Source organism: Cynocephalus volans, chromosome 10 (assembly GCF_027409185.1).
Source record: "Cynocephalus volans isolate mCynVol1 chromosome 10, mCynVol1.pri, whole genome shotgun sequence".
Classification (NCBI taxonomy): Eukaryota; Metazoa; Chordata; class Mammalia; order Dermoptera; family Cynocephalidae; genus Cynocephalus; species Cynocephalus volans.
Window position 1 is genome coordinate 38,776,094 of NC_084469.1, and position 26,897 is coordinate 38,802,990.

Here is a 26,897-nt window from a genome sequence, read left to right on the forward strand (position 1 = left end):
CATTTCTATTGAATTGTTGATTTTTTTTCCTTTATTTGCAGAGAATTTTTCTTAAATATTAAAGGAATTAGCCATTTAACCATAATCTGAGTTAACATATATTTTCTTAATTTGTTCTTTGGATTTTGTTATAGTTGTTATACATTGCCTAAGATGTTTTCATCATGCAAATTTTTTTATGCATCAAATTTTTCTTTCTTTTAAAGCATATCAAGTTTGAGTTATAGATAGAAAGTTTTTGCACACTCAGAGGTTATGAGCATTTCCTTCATTTTTTTCCTACTGTTTTTGTGCTTTTTCTATTAGTTAAAGAATTGGTTCATTTGGAATTTACCCTAGTATACAGTGTAAGAGAAGGATCCAACCATAATTTTTTTCAGATCCCAGTTTTCCTAATACTGTATACTGAAGAGTTCTTCTTTTCCCCGTCGATTCAAGGTACCATACTTATATACTAAATTCCATGAAGCCATCCCTGCTCTCTCCCCTTTTTCTCTTACAGAAAGTGATAGTTTGCTATTCTCAAGTATATGAATTTTTTCGTATGTTTCTCTTGGCCCTTTCCCCCCACAGTCTTCTAGATATTTTAGATCTGTTTTATAATTCCTGCTAAATATTAAGCTCCATAGGGGGCACAATTTCCAGAAGAGCCAAAAATGTAGTAATGAGTAAATTTAATGCTTTAAGCAAAAGAAGAAAAGACACCTGAAGGTTCTTATGCTACCAAATGCCTACCCCAGGACAAGAGGGTGCCCACACCCTGTTCCATTCATTAATGTACTCATTCTCTTGTTCTGTGTTTGGAGTAGATGATGTCTGTCCAGTTTCACCAACAGGTGGGGTGGAACATAGCCCAAAAGCCTAAGGACCTGTGTTCCGAGGTGTGATAACCTCCCATGTCTGATTGCATTATGTAGAGAGATGCCAAAGCTGCCCAATTGTGCTCCATTTTTTTCCCAGGAGAGATCCCAGATCTCTACTCTGATGATGACATTGAAAACATCATAAGCAATGTGAGGAATGAGGTCAAGAGCCAAGGTCTGGTTGACAACAGAGAGAACTGCTGGAAGTTCTTTATAGACCAGGTCCGACGACAACTGAAGGTAAAGAAGGGACCAGAGATGGCTCATGGGAGTTTCTACTGCTAATAGACACAGCTGTCTTTATTGTCTTGATGTGGGTGGTGAGGGTCCAGCACCCTGCTCAGCCTGTGCTCCATTGCAAGGAGGCCTTTCTCATCTGCTGTATGGACAGTAGCTTCGGTCTCGCATCATGCAGTCCAAGCATTCATGACCTTTTGTTAGAAGGCTGCCTACAATACACACGTTTTGTCTCTGATGGATGTGCTTCTCAATTTTCTGGGAGATAAAGAACCCAAGGCTGTGTCTGTGAGTATTTCTCTGATATCTCCTTGACTTTCCCCACCCTTCTGACATCTCAGGTGACTCTCTGTTTCTCCCCTGTGGGGAACAAGCTGAGGGATCGCAGCAGGAAGTTTCCAGCCATTGTGAACTGCACAGCTATCGACTGGTTCCACAAGTGGCCTCAGCAGGCACTGGAGTCTGTCAGTCTCCGCTTCTTGCAGAACACAGAGGGCATTGAGGTGAGTGGGAAACGGAAACACTCTTCAAGATTCTTCCAAGCAATTCCACGTCCAGGATGTCAGGGTTAGAGTTTGGGCTTGGATAGAGTTGTTGGAGCACAACTTTCCATGTGGTGAAGGAATGAGTGGGGTGGACAGTCACCTCCAGTCTTCCTGGAGAGATGATCTCTTTATTTGCTGCTTTTTTATTTTAGCCCACAGTAAAGCAGTCGATTAGCAAGTTCATGGCCTTTGTCCACACAAGTGTCAACCGAACATCCCAGTCTTATCTGAGCAATGAGCAGCGCTACAACTACACAACTCCCAAATCCTTTCTGGAGTTCATCAGACTCTACCAGAGCTTGCTGCACAGGAATGGAAAAGAACTCAAGTCCAGAATGGAGCGGCTTGAGAACGGGCTGCTGAAACTCCATTGCACCTCTGCCCAGGTGAGCGACGTCCCTCTCTCCCACCTGCAGGGGAGTGGGAGTGGCCTCTTTCTTGGAGGGATCACAATCAAAATCTGAAAATCGCTCATGGTTTCCAGGGCGAGAAAGAGTAGGAAAGCTAAGGCTGAGCTCCCCCCGCAGAGGTGCACATCCTCAGCTTCGGGTCTGGTCTGTTCCCTCTCACTGACGCTTGAATCCCCTGACAGACCTCTCCTCCCTCCTTCTTTGCAATCTCCTGCTTTTCCTCTACTTCTCTACTTTCTCTTCCAATCTCAAGACCCAAAAAAAAAAAAAAAAAGAATGGTGGCAAGAAAAGGTTGTAGGGCTGTACCAATTTTCCTTAGTTTCTTTTGTCTTAGTGTATTATCTGCCAAAGAGCCATTGGAACCTCATTTCTTAAACAAATCTTGTCTCATTTTATGCATTTCCTCATACATTTCTAAGTAGTTGGCCATCATAAGAAGGCCCCTGTCACCCTGTCTTTGTCACATTTTTCTACTTACTCTTCCAAATGGCACACGTTTGGTGCAGTCCATGTGCTATTCCTCCCTGGAGAGCTGGGGACAACACCAGCACCTACCGGGCCCCTGCTCTTGCCCATCAAGTATTGCTGTTCCCTCGACAGCCCCTTTCTGTTCTCTGTGTACCAGCAGCAGAGCCAGCTTCTCGTGGAGGTGGTGAAATTTGATGAATTTGCACAATTAAACTAAAATTGTGATCCTCTTAATTCTTGGGCATACCGTGTTCCTGTAGACATCTAAGCCTTCCACTTTCCTGGAATTTTGCCTTTGGGGTTGCTCTATTGGACTTTCTTCTTTTGACTTGTCCTTGCTCCTCACTTCAGCTTCTTGATTCAGAGATGTAACGTATCTAAAGAATTTAAGTTAGTTTAGCTCTTGCAGTCCGTACACATAGTCTTTCTTCTGCTCATGAAATTTTCCTTCTTCTAGATGGTTTTGTTCATCTGGTCTGGCCTCTCCTCTAGGAGTGATGGTTAGCTGCATGAATTCCCCATGCCCTGTATCTACTATGTTCTCAAGTGTTGTTTTCATCTCTTTAGCCTCCTCCTCTACATTCTAGGAGAGGTTTTCAAGTTTGTCATCAACGATATTTATTTAATACTGTATAATGTTGCTTCTACTTCTTATGCTTGCAATGAAGACGTTAATTAAGCTATTGCATTTTAAATTTTCTAACTGCTCTTCCTCATCTCGTCCATTTCCCTTTTCAACACATCCTATTGCTTTTCTTTTTCAGCCCATTTTTCTGCAACTATTTCACAGAAGTCATTTTACTGATGATGCCAGACAGCTTCCTGCATGTTTTTTCTGTGTCCAGTAATGGATCATTTTCAGAGCTGTTTTTCTTCTAGATGCTATTTCTTTCCTTGTTCTGTATTTTTATACAGACCTTTTTTTTTTCTTTATTTACATTCAGGCAAGGTAAAATCAGTTCAAACTCAGTGTTTATCCACAATTGCCATGTGCAAATTATCTATACTACTGTCTTTCCATTTGGGTGATGACCAAAGCCCCTTCTTAGAGCTCCAGTTTGGGATGGGTTGAGGTACACAGATCTCATTCTAGGTCCTAAGAGTTTACGTGGTATGTGCCTTTGCTATAGAAAGGTAGCATCTTTTCTCCCAGTCATGTCCTGTTTCTCTCAATCCATGAGCTTGTGGAAAACAGCATAGGATACAAAACCCAGAATGAAGTGCTACCAGACTTTTTTAACGTCTCCCACCGCTTCCTCTTCCTTTCTCCCCTTACTGCCTATGATGCTCTCAGAACATTCTGCATTCCCACCAGCCCCTGTTCTACCTCCTACCCATTTATCCTCTGGGAATTGCTGGTCAGTGTTTATAAAGGATGGTTTCCAGGGAATAAGGGGGATGGGAAAGACACCAGCCCTCTCACAGAGCAGAACCCAGTGTTCTATTTAATACAGAACCTGGGTCTTTGAGCAGACAATGTAGAAAAATGTCTGTGCTCCTGTTTTAGGTGATCTCTATTTAACAAGAAGCCTGGTCAACATTTAGTGGGTCCAGCTCTGTTTGCATAGAGTTAGCAGAAAGTCCTCCCAAGTCCTGGCATCAGGTTCAGTACCTGAAAACACCAAAAACCATCTTCTCCTTCTATATTCTCTACCTCAATGAATGATGCTTGCATCTACCCAGATACCTAGTCCAGACACGGGGGTGATTAGACTCCTAGACTCTTCGCCTTCCTTCACTTTCCACACGTAAGAACTAACAAGTTCAGTAAGTTTTATAAATACCTCTCAAATCTGTCCCTCCTGCTCTATCCCCATTTTCAATGACTTAGTGACTTCTTAGCTGGATTATTTCAATAAACTGAACTCTTGATCTCTCCCCACCCCAGACCTGCTTCATGCATTACCTCTTGCATCATCCACTCAGTCCAAAATCCTTGGGATCCTCCTTGACCTCTCTCCTCTCTTTTTCTCACACCCACTCCCAAACCATCAGGAAACCACTGTTGACTCTAACTTCAAAATACGCCCAGAATCCCACCCCCATCTCACCTGCTTCATTACCACTACCTCCAGCTGAGCCACCAGCATCTTTGACCTGGGCAACCTGATGCCTCCTCGCTATGTGTCTCCTTCTGCTTGTGCCCCTCTGTAGCCGGTCATCCCCTGAGCAGCCGGAGGGATCAATTAAAAATGTGAATCAGATCATGTCACTCTTCTGCTCAAAACCTTGCTATGGCGTTCATTCCCCCCATCCCAGTGCCTTCCAAGGCTCCTCTCCAGTGTAGCCCTTTAACTCTCAGACTTCATCTTCTGCTACCCTGTCCCTGTGATGTCCCTCTCCAGCCATGCTACCTCTTTGCTCCCCTTGGGCATACCAGGCCTTTGCATTGGTTGGTTCCTCTGACTGGGATGTGGTCCCTCTACCTGGATGGTCCTTCTAATATCCTCATGGCTCAGTTTTTTGCTCAGATGCCACCTTCTCAATGAATCCTACCCTGTGACCCCATTTTAAATGGCAACCCCTCACCATTCCTGATCCTCTCATTTGCCTCTACTTTATTTTATCCCCCTTGTATTTACCCCCATCTAGCATACTTTATAATTTACTTAATGGTTATGATTATCATTTATCATCTATCTCCATCTGTTGGATATAAGGTCTGTAAGGACAGGGATTCTTGTCAATTTTGTTCCCTGATCTCAAGTGCCTAAAACAGTGCCTGAACAGAGTGGACACTTATTAAACATTTATTGGATGAATGAATGAGTGAGTGACCAGCACTCTGCTGGGCTCCCTGGCTGTGTTCTGGTCACACTCAGGGCCAGCACCACCTTGCATATTGCTCCATCCTTCCCTTCCTCCCTTCTAACACACTGTATGCCACAGTCCAACAGTACTATTTGTGGTTCCCCCAAATGCCATAACTAGTTCACATCTCTGTCTGTACCCCCACCTTGTCAGCTAATCACTGTCAAAACCTAAGTAATTTGCCGTCACCCCAGAAGCCCTTTCTAAGCTCTGAGCAGTAAAGCATTCCCTTCTCTGTGGTCCCATCCTTGAACTATGTTTCTTCTCCTGCACTTATTTTATGCTACACAGTCACCACTTCTTCAAGGGCAGAGACCAAGGTTCATTTTTCTTTTATCATCAGGAACTGGGACATAGTAGGTGTTCGATAAATGGATGAACAAATGGATAGGCAAGTAGATGATGTATGGGTAGGCAAATTAAAAAATGAACAGTTCCAAAATCACCTACAAGCTCAGAGTGGGGGGATGGCTCTTGGCAATACTGTGCACGTGGTGTATATTCCATAAATACTTATTTATGGTTATAATGATGATTTTTCTAATAAAAAATGGTATCTGGGGCTCCTAACTCTGGTATAAATTCTTTATCTGCAACTGTTCCTTTGGTAGAAAAAGACAAGTATACCATTATAATCTTGGTATAAGGGTAATAACTCGAATCATTTTTTATCTGTATCCTCCTACCTGATTCTGACAGTCTTCTATGCTCATAATGTGGTAGGAGTAGACTAAATGAATCTTACAGTTCTGGCTCAGAGAGAGTACACATTTATTTATAAATCATGATTGTATTAGAAGTGGTAATGATAATAATAATAACATAAATTAACAATTGTATGGTAACCTAAAGTTATAAATTTAGACTTTTAATTTTATACTTAGACCTGGTCGGAAATGTAACTTCAGGGGCTGGCCAGCTAGCTGACCTGAGAGCAGGCGGTGCTGATAACACCAAGTTCCAGGGATTGGATCCCCTTACTGGCCAGCTGCCAAAAAAAGAAAGAAAGAAAGAAATGCAACTTTATTTGTGTATAACTGGCTTCCATTTGGCTGTGGACCCACCTTATTCATTTAAGAGTAGAAAGCTCTCTATCCTGCATTTCAGCACAACTCAGTCACTTCAGGTTGAAAACTTAGTCTGTGGAGGGCAGTCATTTCAGTGTCCAAACTCTCCTCAGAGCTGTTTCCCTCTGAAGGGTGTTTCCTCCTCCTCTTGTCTGTGGAGATGTCTGTGTTTCAGGTTGGCATGTCATGGTGCAGTCCTCGCGTCCTCACTGGCTCTGGTGAAGGCTGGCTGGCCCTCCAGGGTATTTAGGAGGCATCTTCTGTCTTTGCATCATTTCAGTTGATGTCTTCACAGTCAGTGCAACTTGTGTTCTTTCTCTCGGCACAGTTGGGGTCCCCAACCTGACTTGTATTTCACTTCAGCCCTCATTTGGCACTGTTCAGAAGCCACCATCATCCTCGTTTCTGTGTCTAACTCAGGTGCATTGATGAGGAAGAGGGGGCTGTTGGATCAAAGAAATGTTCATAAAAGGCATAAAGGCCGTTGCCAATCCCCTGCATATAGGATTTAATCCACAAACCTGTCCATCTGGAGACTTTGCAGTTCAGTTTATCTTGGGGTTTTCAAATAGTCTCAGGCCACTAAACTTACCTGGAATTGACAGTTTAATCATTTATGAGCATGTATTAGTTGGGATTCTTTTGGTTACAAGTGGAAAAATCTAATTCAAATTCATTTAGCAAGAAGAAAAAAAGAAAAATGAAAGGAAGGGAAGACAGGATGAGGGAAAGAGAGGAGAGAGAAAATCTTGAGATTACATGATGTGGTTATCAGGACTCTTGACGGCAACCGACCAACAGCCAACTGAAGGTGGTTTAGGCAACCCCAACACAAAACAGAAAGAAGTGAATTAGTCTGTATAACTGAAAAGTTGGAGACAGAGCTTACTGTGGACAGGGCTGGAGCTGCACATTCACATGGTATCCCGTATGTCCTGGCTTCCCCCGTTCTGGCTCTGCTCTCATCTCTGCTGGACTCATGTTCAGGCAGGTGACCCCCCTGGCCCATGACAACCTCAGGCATATATTTTGTCTCCCTTGCAACCCCAGTATAAAAGTGAGTGCCCATTTCCCAGTATTCCCAGCCAAGTTCCTGGGTGAAGGGTCTTTGATTCTGATTCTCCTATTTGGGTTGTTGGTTTGGCCACAGTTGAACAATTGCTGTGACTTGGATACTCTCACCAGCCAGGATCAAATGACAACTGGAATCAGACCCATCCAAAATGTAAAATCTTGGGATGAGGTAGTTCTCCAAAGGAAAATCAAACAATGTTACAAGCATAGGGGTGAAAAGTTTTTATTAGACAGGCAAACCTAACAGATGTAGATGGGAAACATCTATAGCTAATAGGAAAGCTTCTTTGAAATCCAAGTGCATGCCAGAAAGTGTTGAGTGACACAGAGTAAGCAGAGTATATGGGCACAGAGTAAGCAGAAAGCTATCTCTAGGCCACCAATAGATGAGTACTCTCAGTGCAGTATTTATTGCTGCTGATTACCCTGGGCTTCCTCTCCTCTGGCAACTGGTGATGCGATCACATCCTTCCCCAGGAATCTAGAGCTGCCTGTAAAAAAAAAGTGTTCTCCAAAAGGAATTTTCATAGGCAATGCCAGGGAGACACATGTCCCTGTGTCCCAGAAGATACTCCTTCTCAGTTCTAATTCCTTCTCGGTTTCATTCCCAAGGTCTCTGGAGCTCCAGAGGAAAGGTCATGGGAAGCTGCCCTCTCTCTTTAGCATTGTATGCTTGGTCCTTGATGAAGAGAGGGCTGCTCACCCCGACTACATTGACACCCCACTCAGCTGACACATCACCCCTATTTACCACACATGGTTGCTATTCATGGGACCAGCAGGACTGGGAGTCTCTTTTGTGTTTGTGGCACTCTCTCTTGTCAACCTAATAACAAACAGAGAGAGGGTCTCTGAAAGAAAATGATATTTATTTGGGAACAGGGTATTTCAATGGGAATATGCAAGCCACACTAAACTATTCAAGGAGGTAAAGGAAAACAAAGGGTTTTAAAGGAAAAGTAATGGAGGAGTACATAATTATTTTGGGATAATTATCCTTGGCTACAAGGATCAATAACAAGGGTGATGCCAGTTCAGGAATGGACAGGAAGTTACTGGGCAGATGTCCTCACAGAAGTATTTTTGATTAAGTTTGCAATGGCCTCTGTGCAATGGTGTGGCTTTGCAGTGTCCTTTGTGATAGTTCTTGTTATTGGGCATAAGTGCATGAAAATTACCCCTTTCATGGCCCTTCCCTGGCTCTATTTGTCAGGTGTTTTTAACACAAGTGACTCCATGTTGATTCTGAACATTTTCAACCTTCTTAATTTTCCCATTCAGGTTTGGAGGTATCTAAATAAGGAGAGATCCAAAGTGTGGCTCAAATATTTTGAATAAGGGAAAAGAAGAAGAGAAAGATTTAAAGTAACCTGTTTGAATTTTCTGTTCTATTGCAGAAGAACCATAAAATGAACCTGAGTTATGCCTTCATTGTGGCTTTGTAAGGAGCAGTCTAATTCTGACTGGCAGGACCCCCTGTCCCTCCAGGTCACAGCTGAAGGACTATAAAGCTCCTATTCACTTTGACAGTGATTGTTTACCTTGGGCCTGAGGTCACAAGCCATATCTCCAATCAACAAAACAAAATAACCACCACCACTAAAAAAAAACCAACTTCAATTTTCTCAAATCTCCCAAGATTTAAAAAGGAACAAAAAGTTACTGGTGTGTTTGCTGACTGGGGTGATTATGCAGCTCAATCATTTTGATTTACAATTGCATCTTTGTCCTTGTAGAAATAACTCTGTGCAGCTGAACAGCGGGAGATGGAAACGGATTAACCTTCCAGCATGCGGATATAAGACAAGTTCTAGGGAGCAGGTCTCCATTTGAGGTTAACACAAAGTCCCGTTTCTATGAATACACAAAATTAAAGAGCATTCTCTTTTTTTCCCCTTTCCTTTTCTTTTCTTTTGATCTGCCGTGAAAAGGGAATTATCAGCAGCGTCTAAGCCTCAGTTTTATTTTTCCCCTTACACATTTTGCATCATAAAGCATTTGAATCCATTTGACGTGTTCCGGGAGCTCTGAAGAAATCTTCAGTTGTTGCCTGAAATAGACTGTAGAAAAATGAGAAGCAAGAGGTCATTCTGGAATGTAAAGTTTATGGGCTATATTGCAAATACAAATGGCTTTTTTACTTAACAGAAATAAATAGGTCTGTTTCTTCCCTTTGCATCTGAAAAGGCCATTACACTACTAGGCCAGTGATTCTCAAACCTAGATGGACATCAGAATCACTCAGAGAGCCTGTTAAAACAGACACTGCTGGGACCCACTCCCAGAATTTCTGATTCAGAAGGTCTGGATTAGGGCCTGGGAGTTTGCATTTCCAACAAGTTCCTAGGTGATGTTAATCCTGCTGGTCCAGGGAGCACATTCTCAGAACCCCCACCCTCTGCTGAACTGCATGTAGACAGACAACCATTCCTATCTCCCCAGCTCATGAGATAAAGAGATGGTTTCCCAGGTGCTGATATTCCCATCACTTCCTTACTGCCTACAGACGACGTATGACTTCAGAGGCTGCATCCCACTGGCTTGGACTACTGGGATTCTTGTGTCCCACTTTAACCTGGCCATCGATTCTAGTAAGGATTGTGGGAACAAATGAAGACCAACCAAATGAGAACAATGAAAGGCTATTCATTCAGAGCTTGCCACAGTGAGGGAGTTGGCCACCATCACTGGTGTTTAGCAGAGACCCAAAGGAAGGCAGAGAAGTGAGGAGGCTTCATAGTGAAAAGGGGGAAGGCTCCAAGTGTGTGCTGATTGGAGGTTGTTGGCACAGGGAAGCTGGAGGTGGGCTCAGAAGTGGGACATCGTGTGTAATTGGTTAAGGGAGCATGTTTGGCTTTCACTGAGTGGTCCTAAACTGGAAGCAGGGACAAAAATTAAGGAAGTTGTTCATTACTAATCAAGTCCTGGCCATTTGGGACTAATCATTATAGCGGCCATTGTATATCTTCCTGGATTGTTGCTAGAGATAGTGGTCTGACTTCCTGCAAGTCTGACTTATAGCAGGCTGGCTTCCTGGGCTGGTTATTGTAGATAATGAGTTTATTTCCTGTACAAGTTGCTACAGGTTGTGGGTCAGAATTCTTTTATACATGGTCTGGCCATTGTCCATTTGTGTATTCGGTCTCAGGATGCACAGTAGATATTTCCTTTTGCATCTTGCTAAATACTTGGCACACTCCACATTAGCCAATTTAAACAATGACTGATCTTTATTAAGGGCTTATTATGTGCAAAGTATTATTTTAGGAACACGAAGTTTTATAAGACACAGGCATCAATGTCAATGAGAAGCAGCCTAAGCGATTTGAGCATCAAGGAGAAAGACGGGCATATGTTGTTTAGGACAGTCCCCCATTTGCCATGGAAGAAGGGGGACATCCAGTGTTCGTTTTCTTTCCCAGGAAAGGGGAGCTTAGTCCCATCTGAGAGCTCAGCTCTGCGCCTTCGTGTCAGGAGTTGGTATTCCGCTGTGCTCTGCAGAGTTGGATCCTTAGGGCCATGGCTGCAGTCCCTCTGTCACCACTGCCACTGAGTCCTAGGCTTCTCTACTACAGGTAGATGACCTGAAAGCCAAGCTGGCTGCCCAGGAAGTGGAGTTGAAGCAGAAGAATGAAGACGCAGACAAACTGATTCAGGTGGTAGGCGTGGAGACTGACAAAGTGAGCCGAGAGAAAGCCATTGCAGACGAGGAGGAGCGGAAGGTGGCCCTCATCATGCTGGAGGTGCAGCAGAAGCAGAAGGACTGTGAGGATGACCTGGCCAGAGCAGAGCCAGCGCTCACGGCAGCCCAGGCAGCGCTCAACACCCTCAACAAGGTAGGAGCACTGTCTGCCATCCTGCTGAGCCCTCGGGCAGAGCAGGCCTCCTCCTCTGACCCAGAGACGACTCAGTCCCCTGGTGATCCCAAGAGGCACAGGGGGAAAGTTGGGAGGGCTTAGGGCAGGCCCCAGCTGTGTGTGGTTTATTCATTAAGCAAACAAATATTTATTTAAACTAACTGTATGTCAGGTTCCTTGAGCTACCAATGAAATCCCAAAGATGTGGGTCTTACAATCAACCAGAACTTGAGAGGTCAGCTGATCTGGCCTGCTCACTTCACAGATGAGAAAACCAAGACCCAAGGAGGAGGAACTTGCCCAGAGAGAGCCACAGACTTCAATGTTAGAGCTGGGACTTGAACTTACGTCTTTAAGATCCAATCCCAGAAATCTTCCTGCTATGACAAACCAGGGTCATTTTGCCCATTAGATACTATAGGACACAAAAGTCTTTTCAGGCCCCTATCTTAGATGTTTTAAATACAAGACTAAAATAAGGTGTCGACTCCAAAATATGGAAGAAAAAAAAAATACAAAGTCCAAATTAGTATGTATTCAATTAAGTGACAAGAACATAACTGTGTGTCAACTAAATTCAGCATAACCATTTGTTGGAACAAGCATGACTTTTGAGATATATTCATTACACAATTTTATTCTGGTTCCTTTTAAATTTACTTGGGGGTCGGGGGAGGGCACATGGTTAGCTACTTCTTTCTTTTCTCATTTTTCACAATTAACCTCCTTCCTTATTTGTATAACCATGGTTGAGAGGCAGAGGAAGAAGAAAGGACAGTCAGATTCATGTCATTACATGTTGGCATTGGGGACGGACCAAGCGGACCTTTGCTTTATTGGGATGCTCACGTAGGTTCTTCCGAGAGCCTCCACCCATCACCAGGACCTCTCCCTACAGATTGCTTTCTCCTCCTTCTCCTGAGAGTCGAGCCATTCACTTGCCCCCTTGAAATGAACCCCTTGGACAAGATCTAAGACAGCCTATGGCAGCTCTGCCATGCAAGTGGCTTACCTCTGGTCCACTGGCAACACCTGTGTCTCCCATCCCCAAACAAGCTCTGAGTATGCTGGCCACCCAAGGCAGCGTACTCTCCCTAGTGCCACCATGAGGGGCTAGCCAGCTATTCTCACACACTCCAGGTCTCTAGATGTAAGTTAGAGCGCAATCTACTGTGTCACTCAAACTACAGGGGAAACATACTGAGCTCACCGAGTAGTCCCCTTAAAGCCCCTCCTCCTAGATTTATGTGAAAGGTGTGGCTACCCCACACACTCCCCTTTAGGCAGAGTGGGTGGGACTCACCAACAATTGTCACTAAAAATTCCCTCTTGCTCTCCAACTTCTGACTCTTTTATATCCTCACCGAGGGTGAAGGTTAAGAGTCAGGACACTAACTTCCTTTCATCCATGCTGCATGGCCACCTGACTTCACTTTGGGAGATAAAGCATCTACTGGCTGAGGGCCTCAGCAAAACCGGGATTAAACTAGTTCATTGTACAATCCTGTTACATATGGTTATATAAAAACTATATTTAATACATTTTAGTATTTTTTAGTGCATTTTAGTATTTTTTATGATGTGGAGTGGGGAAGCCCATAAAAGTAAGAGTGTCCATGGCCAATAAAGCTGTTAAGTGGGCCCCTACCTCAATAGAAAATGAAGATTTCTCCATTAGGAGCATGCCGTATTGCTGGGTAGGCCAGAAACTGGAGGTGGGGCCCAACCATGCCACCATTTCTCAGTTTGAACATCTCCAAACAGCCAGGCCAGGCTCTCCCTGCCCTCACAGCAGTACCCATGTTAACCTGCAGGACTCTGAGTAGATGACACCCACCCCCTCATCATTTAGGGTTTCTTTTCCTTTCATTTCATTCCATCTAAATTCTACCCATATTTCAAAACCAAATTACATTCCAGATCAATTTCTCTCTTTTCTGATTTCCAGAACACAAAATATGGGACTATTTTCTTTACACACCCTATTCCTTATTTACTGATCATTTCTTGCCAAGAAGACTAATGTCTTCCATAAGATCTTTTGACACAGGGATTATATTTCCTAAAATAACCTGAGTCCAAATACTGGCTGTAATATTTACTAACTGTGTGGCCCTGGGAATGATTGTATCTGCTCTGAGCATTTGTGTCCTCATCTGTCAAATGGAGTTAATAAGTAATATAGTCCCTGTTATATTGTTATAAGGATTAAATGAGATAATGTATGAAAAGTAGCTAAGAGAGGGTAGCCACTCAGGAAATATTTGTTCTTGTTGTTGATGTTGTTATAGCCAGAGTTATCACTTCTGTTTCCAAAAAAACCTGGACACAAAGTAGACACTTATAAATACTTTAGGTTAGTTTGTAGGTTGGTTAATTAGTTGATTAACTGAAATAAACATACATATGCTCCTTTACTTACAAAGAGGTTATGTCCTAAAAAACCCACTGTAAGTTTTAAATATGGTAAGTCGAAAATGCATTTAATACACCTGCCCTACCAAACATCATAGCTTAGCCTAGCCTACCTTAAACATGCTCAGAGCTCAGAGCACTTACATAAGCCTACAGCTGGGCAAAGTCTTCTAACACAATGCTGATTTTTATAATAAAGTGTTGAATGTCTCCTGTAATTTACTGAATACTGTACTGGAAGTGAAAAGCAGAGTGGTAATATGGGTACTCACCATGGACATGCACAGCTGAAAGCACCATCGTAAAGTTGAAAAATTGGAACTCAAACCTTTATAAGTCAGGGAGACTGTCTATACAGACATGTAACTCAAGAAGTGATGCGACAGAATACTGAAAATAGCAGTGGATTTGGAGTCTAGATACCTCTTGCACAGAAGATGTGAAATGCATTTTTAATGAGCACCTCCTGTGGGTAAGGAAATATGATAGGTGCTTTCCTCTAAATAGCTGTGTGGCTTGGCTCAAGTCACTGACGTTCTCGCTCCCTTGGTTTCATTTCCCTGTTACCTAGAGAGGGGCAAACAGAAATTAACAGGCTCTTCCTCTTACACTCCATCCAACCTACGAGCAAATTACTTTCAAAATATATCCAGAATGCAAATGCTTTATAACATCTCTACAAATAACGTGCTCTTTTTTTTAATATAGATACTGCCAAATTTCTGTCTCAAATGCCTGTTTTTGTTTACAGTTGTAAGTACTGCTTTTCCTACATCCTTGCCAACCTTAGATATTTTCAGTCATTTTAATTTTTCGCAATTAAATGTGCAAAACATTGTTACTTGTTTTTTAATCTTAAATGTTTTTATTCTGAGATGGGGTATCTTCTCAAACATTTAGATTTCTTCTTCTTGTCCATTTTCTCGTAAGACAGGTTTCCCTTCTTATTGATTTACATTTATTCCTTATAATTTTTTTACCATTAATCCCTTGATAAATATGTTGTGATATTTTCACCCAGTCTGTATTTGTCTTTTAACTTAATATTAACAAGTAATACAAAGATAGATTTTATAATCCAATAATTTTGGAAACTCTAGGATAACAGAGTTAAACAGACTTTTATCCTGCAGGATTTCTTAGGGCCTTTGTTATGTAAAGCTCAATACTAAAAATGACAGACATAGCACAAGAAAATAAAACCTCAGATTAATCTAATTTATGAATAGTGGTATAAGACATCCATATAAAATACTAGTAAGTCAAATCCAGCAGTTTATTCAAACAACAATAGGCCGCCAACTGGTAAGCCTTATGTGATATATATGATTATCTATGTCACCACACCCAAACACACAACAAAAGAGAAAAGCTCTATAGTCACCTCAAGAAATGTCAAAATGGCATTGAATACAATCCAACATCCATTCCTTATTAAAAGTCATAGTAAAGTAGGAAATAAAAGGACACATGGATATGTTGCTAGCACATGGCAATCAATCTCAATCCTAGAACAAAATATCCTGTCTAATGGTGGGACACTAGAGGAATGCCCATTAACACAGAAAGAGCACAATGAGAACCTCCTTCACTACTATAATTTAAAAATTTGTCCCAGATTCCTAGCTAATGCAATAATAAATGAAAAATATTAATCATAAGAATGTTATAAAATAGCTGATACATGTATTATTTATAGATATTCTAAAAATATAATAAAACAAATAAAAGGGAAGGTCAAGGACCATTACAAAATAAATTACAAAATGCAATAGATTTTCTAATATCCACAATAGCCAGTGAAAAAGTATATTTTCGAAATAACAACCAAAGCATGAGGTACAAATAAGTGTAAAGAAATCTGTTGAAACTGTGAAGAAAACTGCACATCTTTATTGAAGGATGTAAAAAAAAGATGTGAATAAACAAATATATATACCAAGTTTGTGTATTGGAAGATTGAATTGCGTAGGGATTTCTCTATTCTGCAAATTTATTGGGAAGTGAAATACAAGGTTAATTGAAGTCCAGTTTGATTTTTGGTGTATATTTTCTGTAATTCCATTAAATGTTCATATCATTTAACCAACTATTAAAGATTTAATAACGTAACTGTTCAACAATATAAATTTGGCTATATAAATTATGTACATCCAAATGTTAGAAAACTGTGCATTGCTTGTTTAAAATGATGATCTACAAAAATAATTAATGACATGAAAAAGGTTTAAGATATTATTTTCATTGAAAAAGCAGGTTTAAGTGGTTTCCAGAGACTGGGGAGGGGACTGGGAGTAAGGAAAACAGGGAGAGGTTTGCCAACTGGGACAAAAGTCAACTAGATAGGAGGAATAATTTCTGGTGTTCTGTTGCATGGTACGGTGGCTGTGGTTAGCAGGTAAGTTTTATATATCACATAATAGCTAGAGAGGAGGCTTTTGAATATTTTTGCCACAAAGAAATGATAAATGCATGAGGTTATTGATACATTAACTACCCTAACCCAATTATTATACAACAATATATATCAAAATATCAGATTGTACACACCCATAACTATGTACAATTATGTGTCGATTAAAATTTTTTTAAAAAGCACATTCAAATATAGTACAAACGGTGATTGATATGTGTATGTATACATATATGTGTATGTCTACATATATTTGTATATGTAGACATGTATATCCACACATATACAAATGTGTATATAAATGTGTGTGTGTGTGTGTGTGTGTGTGTGTGTGTATAAATGAGACAGACTAACAGAAAGACAGAAAAAAAGAGCACTACTGAATGAAACATACCAAACATAATGTTCTATCTCTGTGTAGCAAAATTATGATTATTGTTTTCATCTTTGCTGGATATCCCACAACAAGTGTGTACTCTTTTAATAAACGAATAAAACAGTATCATCTGACAAAACAGTTAAGAATAAGAAAGAAATGAAATGGTAAAAGAACTAGGAAACTTCTCGTAAGTTTTCAGATCAGTTTTCATGTATGTGAAAGGTCTTTCTCAGCACAGAAACAAAGGCCAATGTCATTTAGAAAAACATTACTAAATTTGACTACAAAAAGATGTAAACTTCTGTAGATCACAAAATACCATAAGCCAAATTTCGAAAGAAATTTGCAATATATATGAGAAAAGAGTAAATACCCTTTATACGTAAAAGCCTTCATAAATTGTGCTGGAAGCCTCACATTTCTTCCTCCGCACTCCTGTCTTCCCCCCACTTTTTTACTCTTTGCCCCGCCCCATGCTGTTTTTTCTGTGACCTGGGAGACTGGTTTGCATGGATTGTGTCAATGGACTGCCTTTGCCCTCTAGCTTCCTGTGACCTTGGCCAACGTGAGCACCAAGAGGCAATAGGAAGGAGAAAAACAGTGATGTCCAGGTAGTCATTCCTGTGGCCCTACCTGCCCTCAGCTGAAGGCTGGACTCCAGTTAGACTCCTCCAGAGGGCTCTTTTTGCAGGTTCTGCCAGCCACGCCTCCCCATTACCGTGGCCCAGCGATGGAGACGGAGCCACCCAGCATGATTAGCCCAGGGTAACGCACTGTCTCGGGCTTCTTCAATCTACACTTTTATAAATAGTTCCTCTAGTTTGCTTTCCTTAAAAAACATGGTGTGTTGTATCATCTTTTTGCCTAATACAGTAATCAGAAAAAAAGAGACAAATAACGCAGCAGAAATGTAGGCAAAGGTCAAGAACACAATTCACGAAATTAAAAATTCAAATAAATACATATATATTTATATGCACATATACATATATAAATTAAACCAATGTTGTGATCCCATTTTCAACCTATCAAATTGAAAAAAAAATAAAATAAATAATGTTACTGAATGTTGAAAAAGATAGAAGTACATATAGGCTCCCTCAAACACTGATGATTGGAACTGAAATTTCTGGGAAATAACCTGATAATATATACAAAAGAACACTACAACTGTTTCTACCCATTGACGCAGCAAATTCACTTCTAGGAATATTATCCTAAAGAACTACTCTTTAGATTTTCACAAAGATTTATATAGAAGAATGTCCAGCAAAATATTATCCATCAGGTAAATTTTTGGAAATGACCTAGGTTTCCAGAAATTAGATAACTTGTACGTAAATTGCAATTTGCCCATACACAGACTTTTTAAAAATCCTGTTGAAGAAAAATAACTAGTGACTTTCTCTCACACCTCTTTTTAAAACTATCAATAAGTTCTGCCTACGCTGTCTCCAAAATATGTCCCAAATTCGGTAACTTCTCACCGTCTCCACTGCAAAAACCCTGGACCCAGCCACTTTGGACCCTCCACCCAGACAACTACAGCAGCCTTTCTACATTGTCACTCCACGTCCACCCATGCTCTGCTCAGTACGTCCACACTGCAACAAGCTCTCAAAGAATAAACTAGGTCATTTCACTCCCTGCCTAAAACCCTCCAATGGCTTCCCACTGAAATTAGAATAAAACCCAAACTCCTCGCCATGGCCTCTGGATCCCCCTGACTGCCTCTTGGCTTTCCTGACTGTCCTTTACACATGACATCCTGGCCATGCATGTTCCTGCCTTGGGTTATGCACTGGCTGACACATCTGCCTGGCACAGGCCTCCTGCAGATCTCTCTAGAGGGGCCTTTCCCATCACTGAGTTCCCAGCTGAACTGTCACATTCTCAAAGAGGCCTTGCCATTCCTACCTTCCCAGCTAATGTGGTATCATCATCCTACCCCAAGAATTCTCAATCCCATTAGCCCTGGTGGAGATTTTTTTCTCACTATACAAAATGTCAAATATTTATCTCTTCGTGGCCTCTCTTCCCCACCTAAATGCACAAAAAAACTTCGCCTTTTTTGTTTACTCACTCAAAAAAATGCCTGATACGTACCAAAAAAGGATTTGCCCAGTGATGACTCTGCACACACATTTTTTCATTCATTTATTCATTCAACAAAGACTTACTGTCCACCCTTTGTGTGCCAGGCACTGTTCTGGGTGCATGTGACACATCCAGGAAGGAGATCCCTGTCCTGGGAAGCTCATATTCTAGCGGAAGCCAGGAGCAGAGACAGTGAGCATAATAAAAAGGTAGTTTGTACAATGCGGTAGAACATGACAGAAAAAGTAAAACGTGGAGCACAGCAAGGAGTCCTGAGGCTGGGGCAGCTGGGGAAAGAGGATGGTAGGAGGTGGGAAGTTACAGTATTACAGAAGGGGACGGGTATAGACTTTCTCGAGAAGGAGATGTTTGAGAAAACTTGGAGAAGAACAAATTCACCAGGCGGAGACCTGGGAAAGAGCAGTCAAGACCAAGGCCATGGCTAGAACAATAGCCCTAAGGCAGGACTGGCTTGGGGCCGAGTGCCTGACGTCTGCTCCTTTAAGACCACGTCTGCCGCCTTCTGAGAAATGTGTCTTCTGACCTTGTGTTTCTGTTAATACTACTGTGTCTGCCTGCCCGTGCTGATTGGCTTGAGGATCCATGCCTAACTAAACAAGGTTGTGTCCTAAGGCTTCTTATATTTTGATTTGCGTTAGAGAAAAAAGGTCTCTTTTCTTTCTGGTTGCAGAGGTAAGGATGTGAGCTGAGCCTCCAGCCCTCGTTCATTCCGTGCAGTCGTACAACATGCATTTTGATGAGTACCTACGTGTAACAGTGTCAGTTGTAGGCACTGGGGCTCCCATGCTTAACAACATAGATGGGGGTCCAAGTTGTCATGAAGAAGAGAGTATAGTAAGTCAACAAGGAAAAAGTGATGATTATTAAAAGTTCTCTGAAGGAAATCATCGTGGTGCTAGAATAGAAAATGACTCAGAAGGGGAAATTGGTGGAGAGAGTCTTTCTGAGTGGGAGATGATTAAATTGAGATCTTGACAAATGAGAAGGTGTCAGACATGCAAATGGCTTAGGAAGACGTGTTCCAGGCAGGATTACTGAAGCAGGAATGAGCTTGGTAAGTCAATACAGATAGTTACCCACTTACAACGGTTCAACTTACGATTTTTTGACTTTATAATGGTGCGAGAGACATACGCATTCAGTAGAAACTGTGCTTTGAGTACCCATACAACGATTCTGTTTTTCTCTTTAACAAGGTATTCAATAAGTTAGAGGAGATATTCAACACTTCATTAGGAAATATTGCCCAAGTGTAGGCTAATGTGAGTGTTTCGAGAACATTTAAGGTAGGTGAGGCTAAGCCATGATGTTCAGTAGGTTAGGTGTGTTAAATGCATTTTTGACTTACAATATTTTCATCTTATGATGGGTTTATCAGGACATAACCCATCATAAGTCCAGGAGCATCTGTATGCTAAAAAGAGGAGATTGTGACTAGAGCATATTGAAAGGGAGAAAGTGAACCAAGGTCAGAGAGTTTGGCCATGTGCCTTGCAACATGAAGAAACTAGTTTGCAAAAAAGACCATGCATAGGGGGCCACAGAAGCAAGAGAAAGTCCATGGAGCCCTGTGATTCTGTTCAGTCCTACAGCCAGCTCCACGCCAGCCCTTCCCAGATACAAGAGTGAGAAAATCTCCTTCTGTACTTCAGCTAGGTTTTCTGTCACTAAAACCAAAAGAGTCATGATTAATTTATAGATATATATGTGAATATGAAAAAGAGTGGAAGGAATTGCACTGACATATTAACCATGATATATCTGGGTTATAGAATTCATTTTCATCTTTATACATTTTTTTATTTTCTTAATTCAGCATATTGAACATGCTTAATTTATACTATTTTTAAATTGTGGAGTTTTTTGTTTGATGATATTTTCTCACTTTGCCCTCTTTCACCTCAAGGAGGCTGCTAGGACAGGTGTGCAAGCGTCCCTCTCACACTCGCACTGTCCTTTGTTCCTGCCCTGACAGGTTTGTCATCACCAAAGTGAAACAGCTGCAAAAGCAAGTGAGGTACCTTCCTGGGGACTTCCATCAGGGGCTAGAAATAATCCCCCTTGTTTGTGGATTTCCAGGCTCAAGAGTACCTCCTATTAATTTGGCGCAAGGGTCTAATCTTTGAAATCAAGACTCCCCCACTTACAAAATAAGCCTTCCCATAAGCAAGTGGTTTCTTGGTCATAGGCTTCTCATTCAATGTCACAGCAAGCCAACTTCATATACATTTATGACACAATTTAATTTACAGATTAGTGGGTCCCCCAACCCCCAATTTATAGATGAAGGCAGCAAGCCCTGGAATGTTTAAGTGACTTGCCAAGTTCAGATCTTTCAGCCGTATCTTTCTGGAACAAGTGAACCTCGGAGCACAGGACAAGCCCAAGACCAGGCAGAAGCAGCTGGCTGGCGGGCCATGCCCAGCTTTCTATCCGTATTATTTCTTGGCAGAAAATGCCTCTTTGCTATCAGGACAGTCAAGTGGAGTTAAAACAAGCTCATGGAACAAAGCGGTTTAATTAAAGGAAAAAAAAAATAGTTGGGTGACAGTGCTGTTCTCTTCAATCCAGGATGGAAATTAATTTATAATAATCTTCTCTTTTATTCATGGGTGCTGCCTATTTCAGAGTATGTCGGCATCCATATAGTTTTCAGTTTGAACGTGAAATAATTGTGTCTCTAATGGGCTGCAAGTCAGTTCAAGCATTGAGAGGACATAGCTGAGTCCTGACTAACCATTCAGGGAAGTCTGAAGCCATCGGGGAGTAGCTTTGGTTTCCTTCTGATGAGTCATGATATTTAAAATTCAGAGGGCTGCTGCAGGATTCAAAGCAGCGCTTTCAGATCGATCACTCCACAACCTAACTCCGTTAGTGGCAGAGGACAAAGCAAGCCCATTCATTTTCCTCTAATGACCTCCTTCTCTTTGCTTAGACCAACCTGACAGAGCTGAAGTCATTTGGTTCTCCACCTCCGGCCGTCAGCAACGTCACTGCTGCAGTGATGGTGCTTATGGCCCCTGGCGGCAAAGTCCCCAAGGACCGGAGCTGGAAGGCTGCTAAGGTCACTATGGCCAAAGTGGATGGCTTCCTGGACTCCCTCATCAACTTTGACAAAGAGAACATCCACGAGAACTGCCTCAAAGCCATCCGGCCGTATCTGCAAGACCCTGAGTTCAATCCGGAGTTTGTGGCCACCAAGTCCTATGCAGCTGCAGGCCTCTGCTCTTGGGTCATAAACATCGTGAGGTTCTACGAGGTCTTCTGCGATGTGGAACCCAAGCGCCAGGCATTGAACAAAGCCACCTCGGACCTCACCGCTGCCCAGGAGAAGTTGGCAGCCATCAAAGACAAGATCGCTGTGAGTGAACCCAGAGCCTCTAATACAAATACCCCCTTGCCCCCGGCTGTTGCCCGCTGCCTTATGTTGGGATTTGTAGAGAGACACCAGAAAGCCAAATTTTTATGCAAAATCTCATTTTTCAGTGGAGGCAACTTTTTACATGTCATTCTCCAACACAGTTTAGACTAAACAAGACAAATCCCCTAGATCATTGGTTTACAGCTCCGGTCCTGAAACGTTTTCTCCTTTTCCTATGAGGAAAGAAGAGATGACAGGTAGATACGTGCAGTAGACTCACAGCATTATCTGTGCAGCTGACTATTCTCTTATTGGCCATGAAAGAATCTAACATTTTTGTGCATTTGATAGTTAAGATCAAAGGTTTTAAATTTCAAGATTCTTTCTTCTTTCTCTCTGAAATGTAGGTTTTAGCCCTCTTACTTTATCTTTTGTGTCTATTATCTTCAGTCTGGCCAACTGTCTGCCAGTCTCACGCTCTGTAGTGTGGACATATGGGCCTGCTTTAGACTGTATGCATTGTTTTATCAAAGCTTTTAAAAGCAAGTCATGTATTGTGGTTTAAGGAGCAGTCCCCTGTCTTTAAACATAAAACTGTAAGGAGTCACTAACTTTTATAAGCCCCATGTAGATATTATTATTATATCTGCATCATCAAGGATCAGGGGATAGTGATGGGGGTCTTGGTTCACACCTATTTGAGAGAGAGATTTTCCCCTAACCTCCACCTTTCCCATTAAAATGAATAGTAGCAAAATGAGAGGTAGAAACCAGAATCGTGGAGGATACCTTAGAAGCTAGAATTCCATCCAACGCAAGCTGCAATGGTTACTAGTTGTACGACCTATGGAAAGGTCTTTAAAATGCCCAAACTTCAGTTTCTAAAAATAAAATAGACACGATAGTACTTGCCTCTATATCTAGAGGCTCTAGTTCAAAGATCCTTGAAACCAATTTCTCTATTTAAAAAACATACTTTGGTGAAGCAACTGGTCTGCTCTCAATATGCTTGCTTTATAAATCCAGATGTTTATTGACTCATTTACTTAAGACAGTGATAATCACTGTAACAATGCCCCCTTCAAAGAGCATCAGGTGCAAAACACCGTAACATCCCCCTTCCTGCTTTTTGTAGGGAAAGACCTCCTGATAATTTTCATATTCTTCAGTCTCTCCCAGGAAAGTATAACAAGGACTGCATTTTCAGACTCTTTACTCAAGTTATTTTAACTAAAGGAACATTTGGTGCAAAGGGAATGTTTTCAAAATGTTTATACCTTTTCAGTAGCCAACATTCACATGAGCCCACTCAACCTGTGAAAGCAATAAGAATATTTTAGAAATACTTGGCTACCTTAGGAAGGCACTTCTTTTCTGCCAAAATATTTTCTGTAAAAAAAAAAACAAGTATTCTTCCATTTAACAACCTCTTCTTCATCCTACACATGCCTCTCAACATTCCAAAAATGTGGCCACTCCCTGCTGATGACAGACAAGATGGGCTGACATCCATCCCTAGCTTGGAGGCCCACCCAACGAGGGCCAGAAAATTCTCCTCTTTATGTCTCTGAGTCCACTGCCAGCCTTCTCCAGTTACACACACTCAAGCCTTATTTTTGGGATTTTAGTATAATTCCAAGTAAAGAATTCTATATGCCTGATGCACAAAGTGGGGAAAAAAATATTTCAAAACACATCGTACAATAAAATTTCAATTTGATTATATAAAATGGAAATGCATAAAAATGTCAACAGTGGTGCTTATCTCCAGGTGGTGGATTTTGGATGGGTTTTTTGTTTGTTTGATTATATTTTCTTTTTTTCTATAATGAAAGCGTATTAATGTTACAATTTATAAAAATAATCATAATCAGAACAAATAAGGCATTTTCACTGAGCATATAAACACACACAAGGTAAAATATCAAATAGTAGAGAAGGGCTTCTAATGAGAAAAAACAGTCCCCTTCAATTCTTTTATCTGTTTCAACTGATTGTTGAGGCCACATCAGAGCCGGCTCCCTAGTGGCTTAACAGTGTTTTATTTGGCCCACGCATAGTATTTGCAAAGGATGTAATTAATTGCCAATATTTAAAACAGCAGGAGCTTTTATGTAAAATCTGAGTTTTAGCCAGTCTAAAAATAATCAGAAGATTACCGCATATCATTAATTGATCCTGGATTTAAGTAGTCGCTTCCTATTCAAGCAGATGGTTTTACTGCATTTTGCCATAATTCCCACCAACTCCTATATTTTTCTAATTTTTTAATTGAAACATATTGATTGTACATATTTATGGGGTACAGAGTTATATTTCAATACATTTATACAATGTGTGATGATCTAATCAGGGTGATTAGCATATTCATCATTGCAAAACTTAATCATTTCTTTGTCTTATGAACATTCGAACTCCTCTCTTCTGGTAGTTTGATAACATGCAGTAAATCATTGTTGATTATAGATGCCTGGGTCGACCATACAACAGTAGAATTTATTTTTTCTATCTAGCTGTAATGTTGTGTCCATTTACCAGCCTCTCACTATGCCCCTTCCCCCACCCCACCTTTCCTGCCTCTAGTATTTGTCTCATAAGTGCCTGGCTTATTTCACTTAACATAATTTTCTCCAAGTTCATCCATGCTGCTGTGCATGGCAGAATTTCGTTCTTTTTCATGGCTGAATAGTATTCCATTGTGTATATATACCACATTTTCTTCATCCAGTCATGCATTGGTGGACATTTAGGTTGGTTCCAGATCTTAGCTCTTATGAATAGAGATGCAATAAACGTGAGAGTGCAGATATGTCTTTCACATGATGGTTTCCATCCCTTTGGGTATATACTCAGAAGTGGGATTGCTGGGTCATACGGTAGTTCTACCTGTAGTTGTTTGATAGACTGTTTGTAGACTATCTGTAGACTGTTTTCCATAATGGCTGTACTGATTTACAATCCCACCAACAATGTTTACGAGCTCCTTTTTCTCTGCCTCCTCGCCAGCATCCTATTTTTTTCAACACTAGACTAATCTGACTAGTTTCCATTGTCATTCCACTCTCTGTTCATGTGACTTTCTGACTTCTGTCCATGTGCTATGCTGATGTCTCTAGCTCTTCGTGTAGCTTATGCAGGCAGTTTACCTTTTGCTGGCTAGATGAGGCTACAAGTTGTTCATCCCCATGTCTTGCCAGGAGGGTTATGAAAAGTAGTTTTAGTTGGCATAACTTTATTTCTTGTTCTTTCACTTAGAGGCAGCTTCCTGGAGCACTAGGCTTTCAAGATGAAGCTATTTATTATCCTGCCTTCTGCTCTTCACCCTCTCTTACACCTCCCAACTTCCGTTATCACTACTTGTCACTCTTGCTTCGTAATCTCTTCACGGCCTTTTGGCTAAGATCAAGTGTACTTTTGCTTTGTAATCACCAAGACTGAAAGCATCTACATTCTCTTCTATAACCAAAATAAGTGTCCCATGTTCTGTCCATAAACAGGTTTGCAAAGTTGAAAAATCAACAAATTCCACTTATATTCTGGAATCATGTCTATACTGTTCACAGCAGATCTAAGAGGTACACTATAATTACATTTCCTTTCTTTATACAACCTCTTTTTCCCCCTGAAATTTCTACCTTCCTTTTTTTCTCTCTCTCTTCCATTGGTGCCTTTTGCATAGCCTCCATTATTTTTAAACTCTTCATCTAATCCAGTCTTCTATCAGGTCCTCTTTTGCCCCAAACTTTTCTCCCTTGTCACTGTTAAGAGCTCAAACAGTGTTGGAGAATAAACAAGTGTCACTGCTTTCTTGAGTCAGTTCCAGTGACTTCTGTGCCCCATGCTTGCTCCTTTCACGTTTTCTTCTTTTGTTTTGCTATGTCTCTTTCTCAAATACTTTCTCAGAAATGTTAAGTGAGAGATAACTTTTCTGAATAGTTAGTCTGGAAATGCCCTTCTTTTATTCTTAAACTGAACTAACAATTTTGCTGAGTATTGAATTCTGAGTTACTATTTTTTTTCCCTCAGAACTGTTGTTTCTTTGTGCTCTTGTCTGGTAAGAAGTCTCATAAACAGTCAGAGTACCATTTCTTTGTGGATGTACTGTTTTTCTTCTTTTTGGAAGTCTTTCAACCTTTTTTTTAATTCGTGTCTGAAACTTTACATTGATGTGTTTAACTGTTATTCTTTTTTTATTCATTTTTCTTGGCATGTACAGACATCTTCTTGAGCTCTGGAAAATTATTTTGTATCATTTCTTTTATACTCTCCCTTCTGTTTTCTATTTAATCTTATTTTCTGGAATGCATATTGGTTGGATATTGGACCCCCTGGGTTGGTCCACTGTTTTCTTTCATCTTTTTGTTACTGTGTGTTTTCTTACCCTTTCTAGATTACTTTAAATTCGTCTTTTAACCCTTCCCTTGAATTTATTATCTTTTTCTTTAACAATAATGATAATTTCTGCCAGAATATTTTTTGTTCTCTCTTCCTTTTCATAGCATCCTGTTCTTGTTTCATGGACGAAACACCTTGAATATCTCTGAGAAACTAATCATGAAGGGTTTTAACTTTGTTGTTGCTGTTACTGACATAATCTCTCTTTTTCCCAGGTTACCTTTTACTTCCTGTTTACCTTAATCTAGGTTTTCATTAAATGTCTTCTTGTCCTTTCATGTGTACAAGAGCAGTGATCAAAAGCTGATGAAAGCTCTGCAGGCAAGGGCAGACCTGGTTGATGATGGAATTTGTTTTCAAGATCAAATGAGCTGCTGGGTGAATCCTATATGCCAGAATGTGGTACCTTCTCCCTGCCACTATTGACCTCTTGCCTCATGATTTAGATGCCTAGTGGCATTGCATACCTGGGTATGTGAATGG

At 41.0% G+C, this 26,897-nt stretch overlaps 1 protein-coding gene across 1 annotated transcript in view; it reads left to right on the plus strand.

Annotated features, from left to right (window-relative positions):
• DNAH9 (dynein axonemal heavy chain 9) overlaps window positions 1–26,897 on the plus strand; it is a 372,221-nt gene that overhangs the window by 237,863 nt on the left and 107,461 nt on the right. The window contains exons 46-50 of the mRNA XM_063109557.1: window positions 961–1,103; window positions 1,442–1,603; window positions 1,798–2,031; window positions 11,052–11,312; window positions 21,594–22,019. Coding sequence (XP_062965627.1) covers window positions 961–1,103; window positions 1,442–1,603; window positions 1,798–2,031; window positions 11,052–11,312; window positions 21,594–22,019 — 1,226 coding nt within the window. The remainder of the gene's footprint in view (window positions 1–960; window positions 1,104–1,441; window positions 1,604–1,797; window positions 2,032–11,051; window positions 11,313–21,593; window positions 22,020–26,897) is intronic.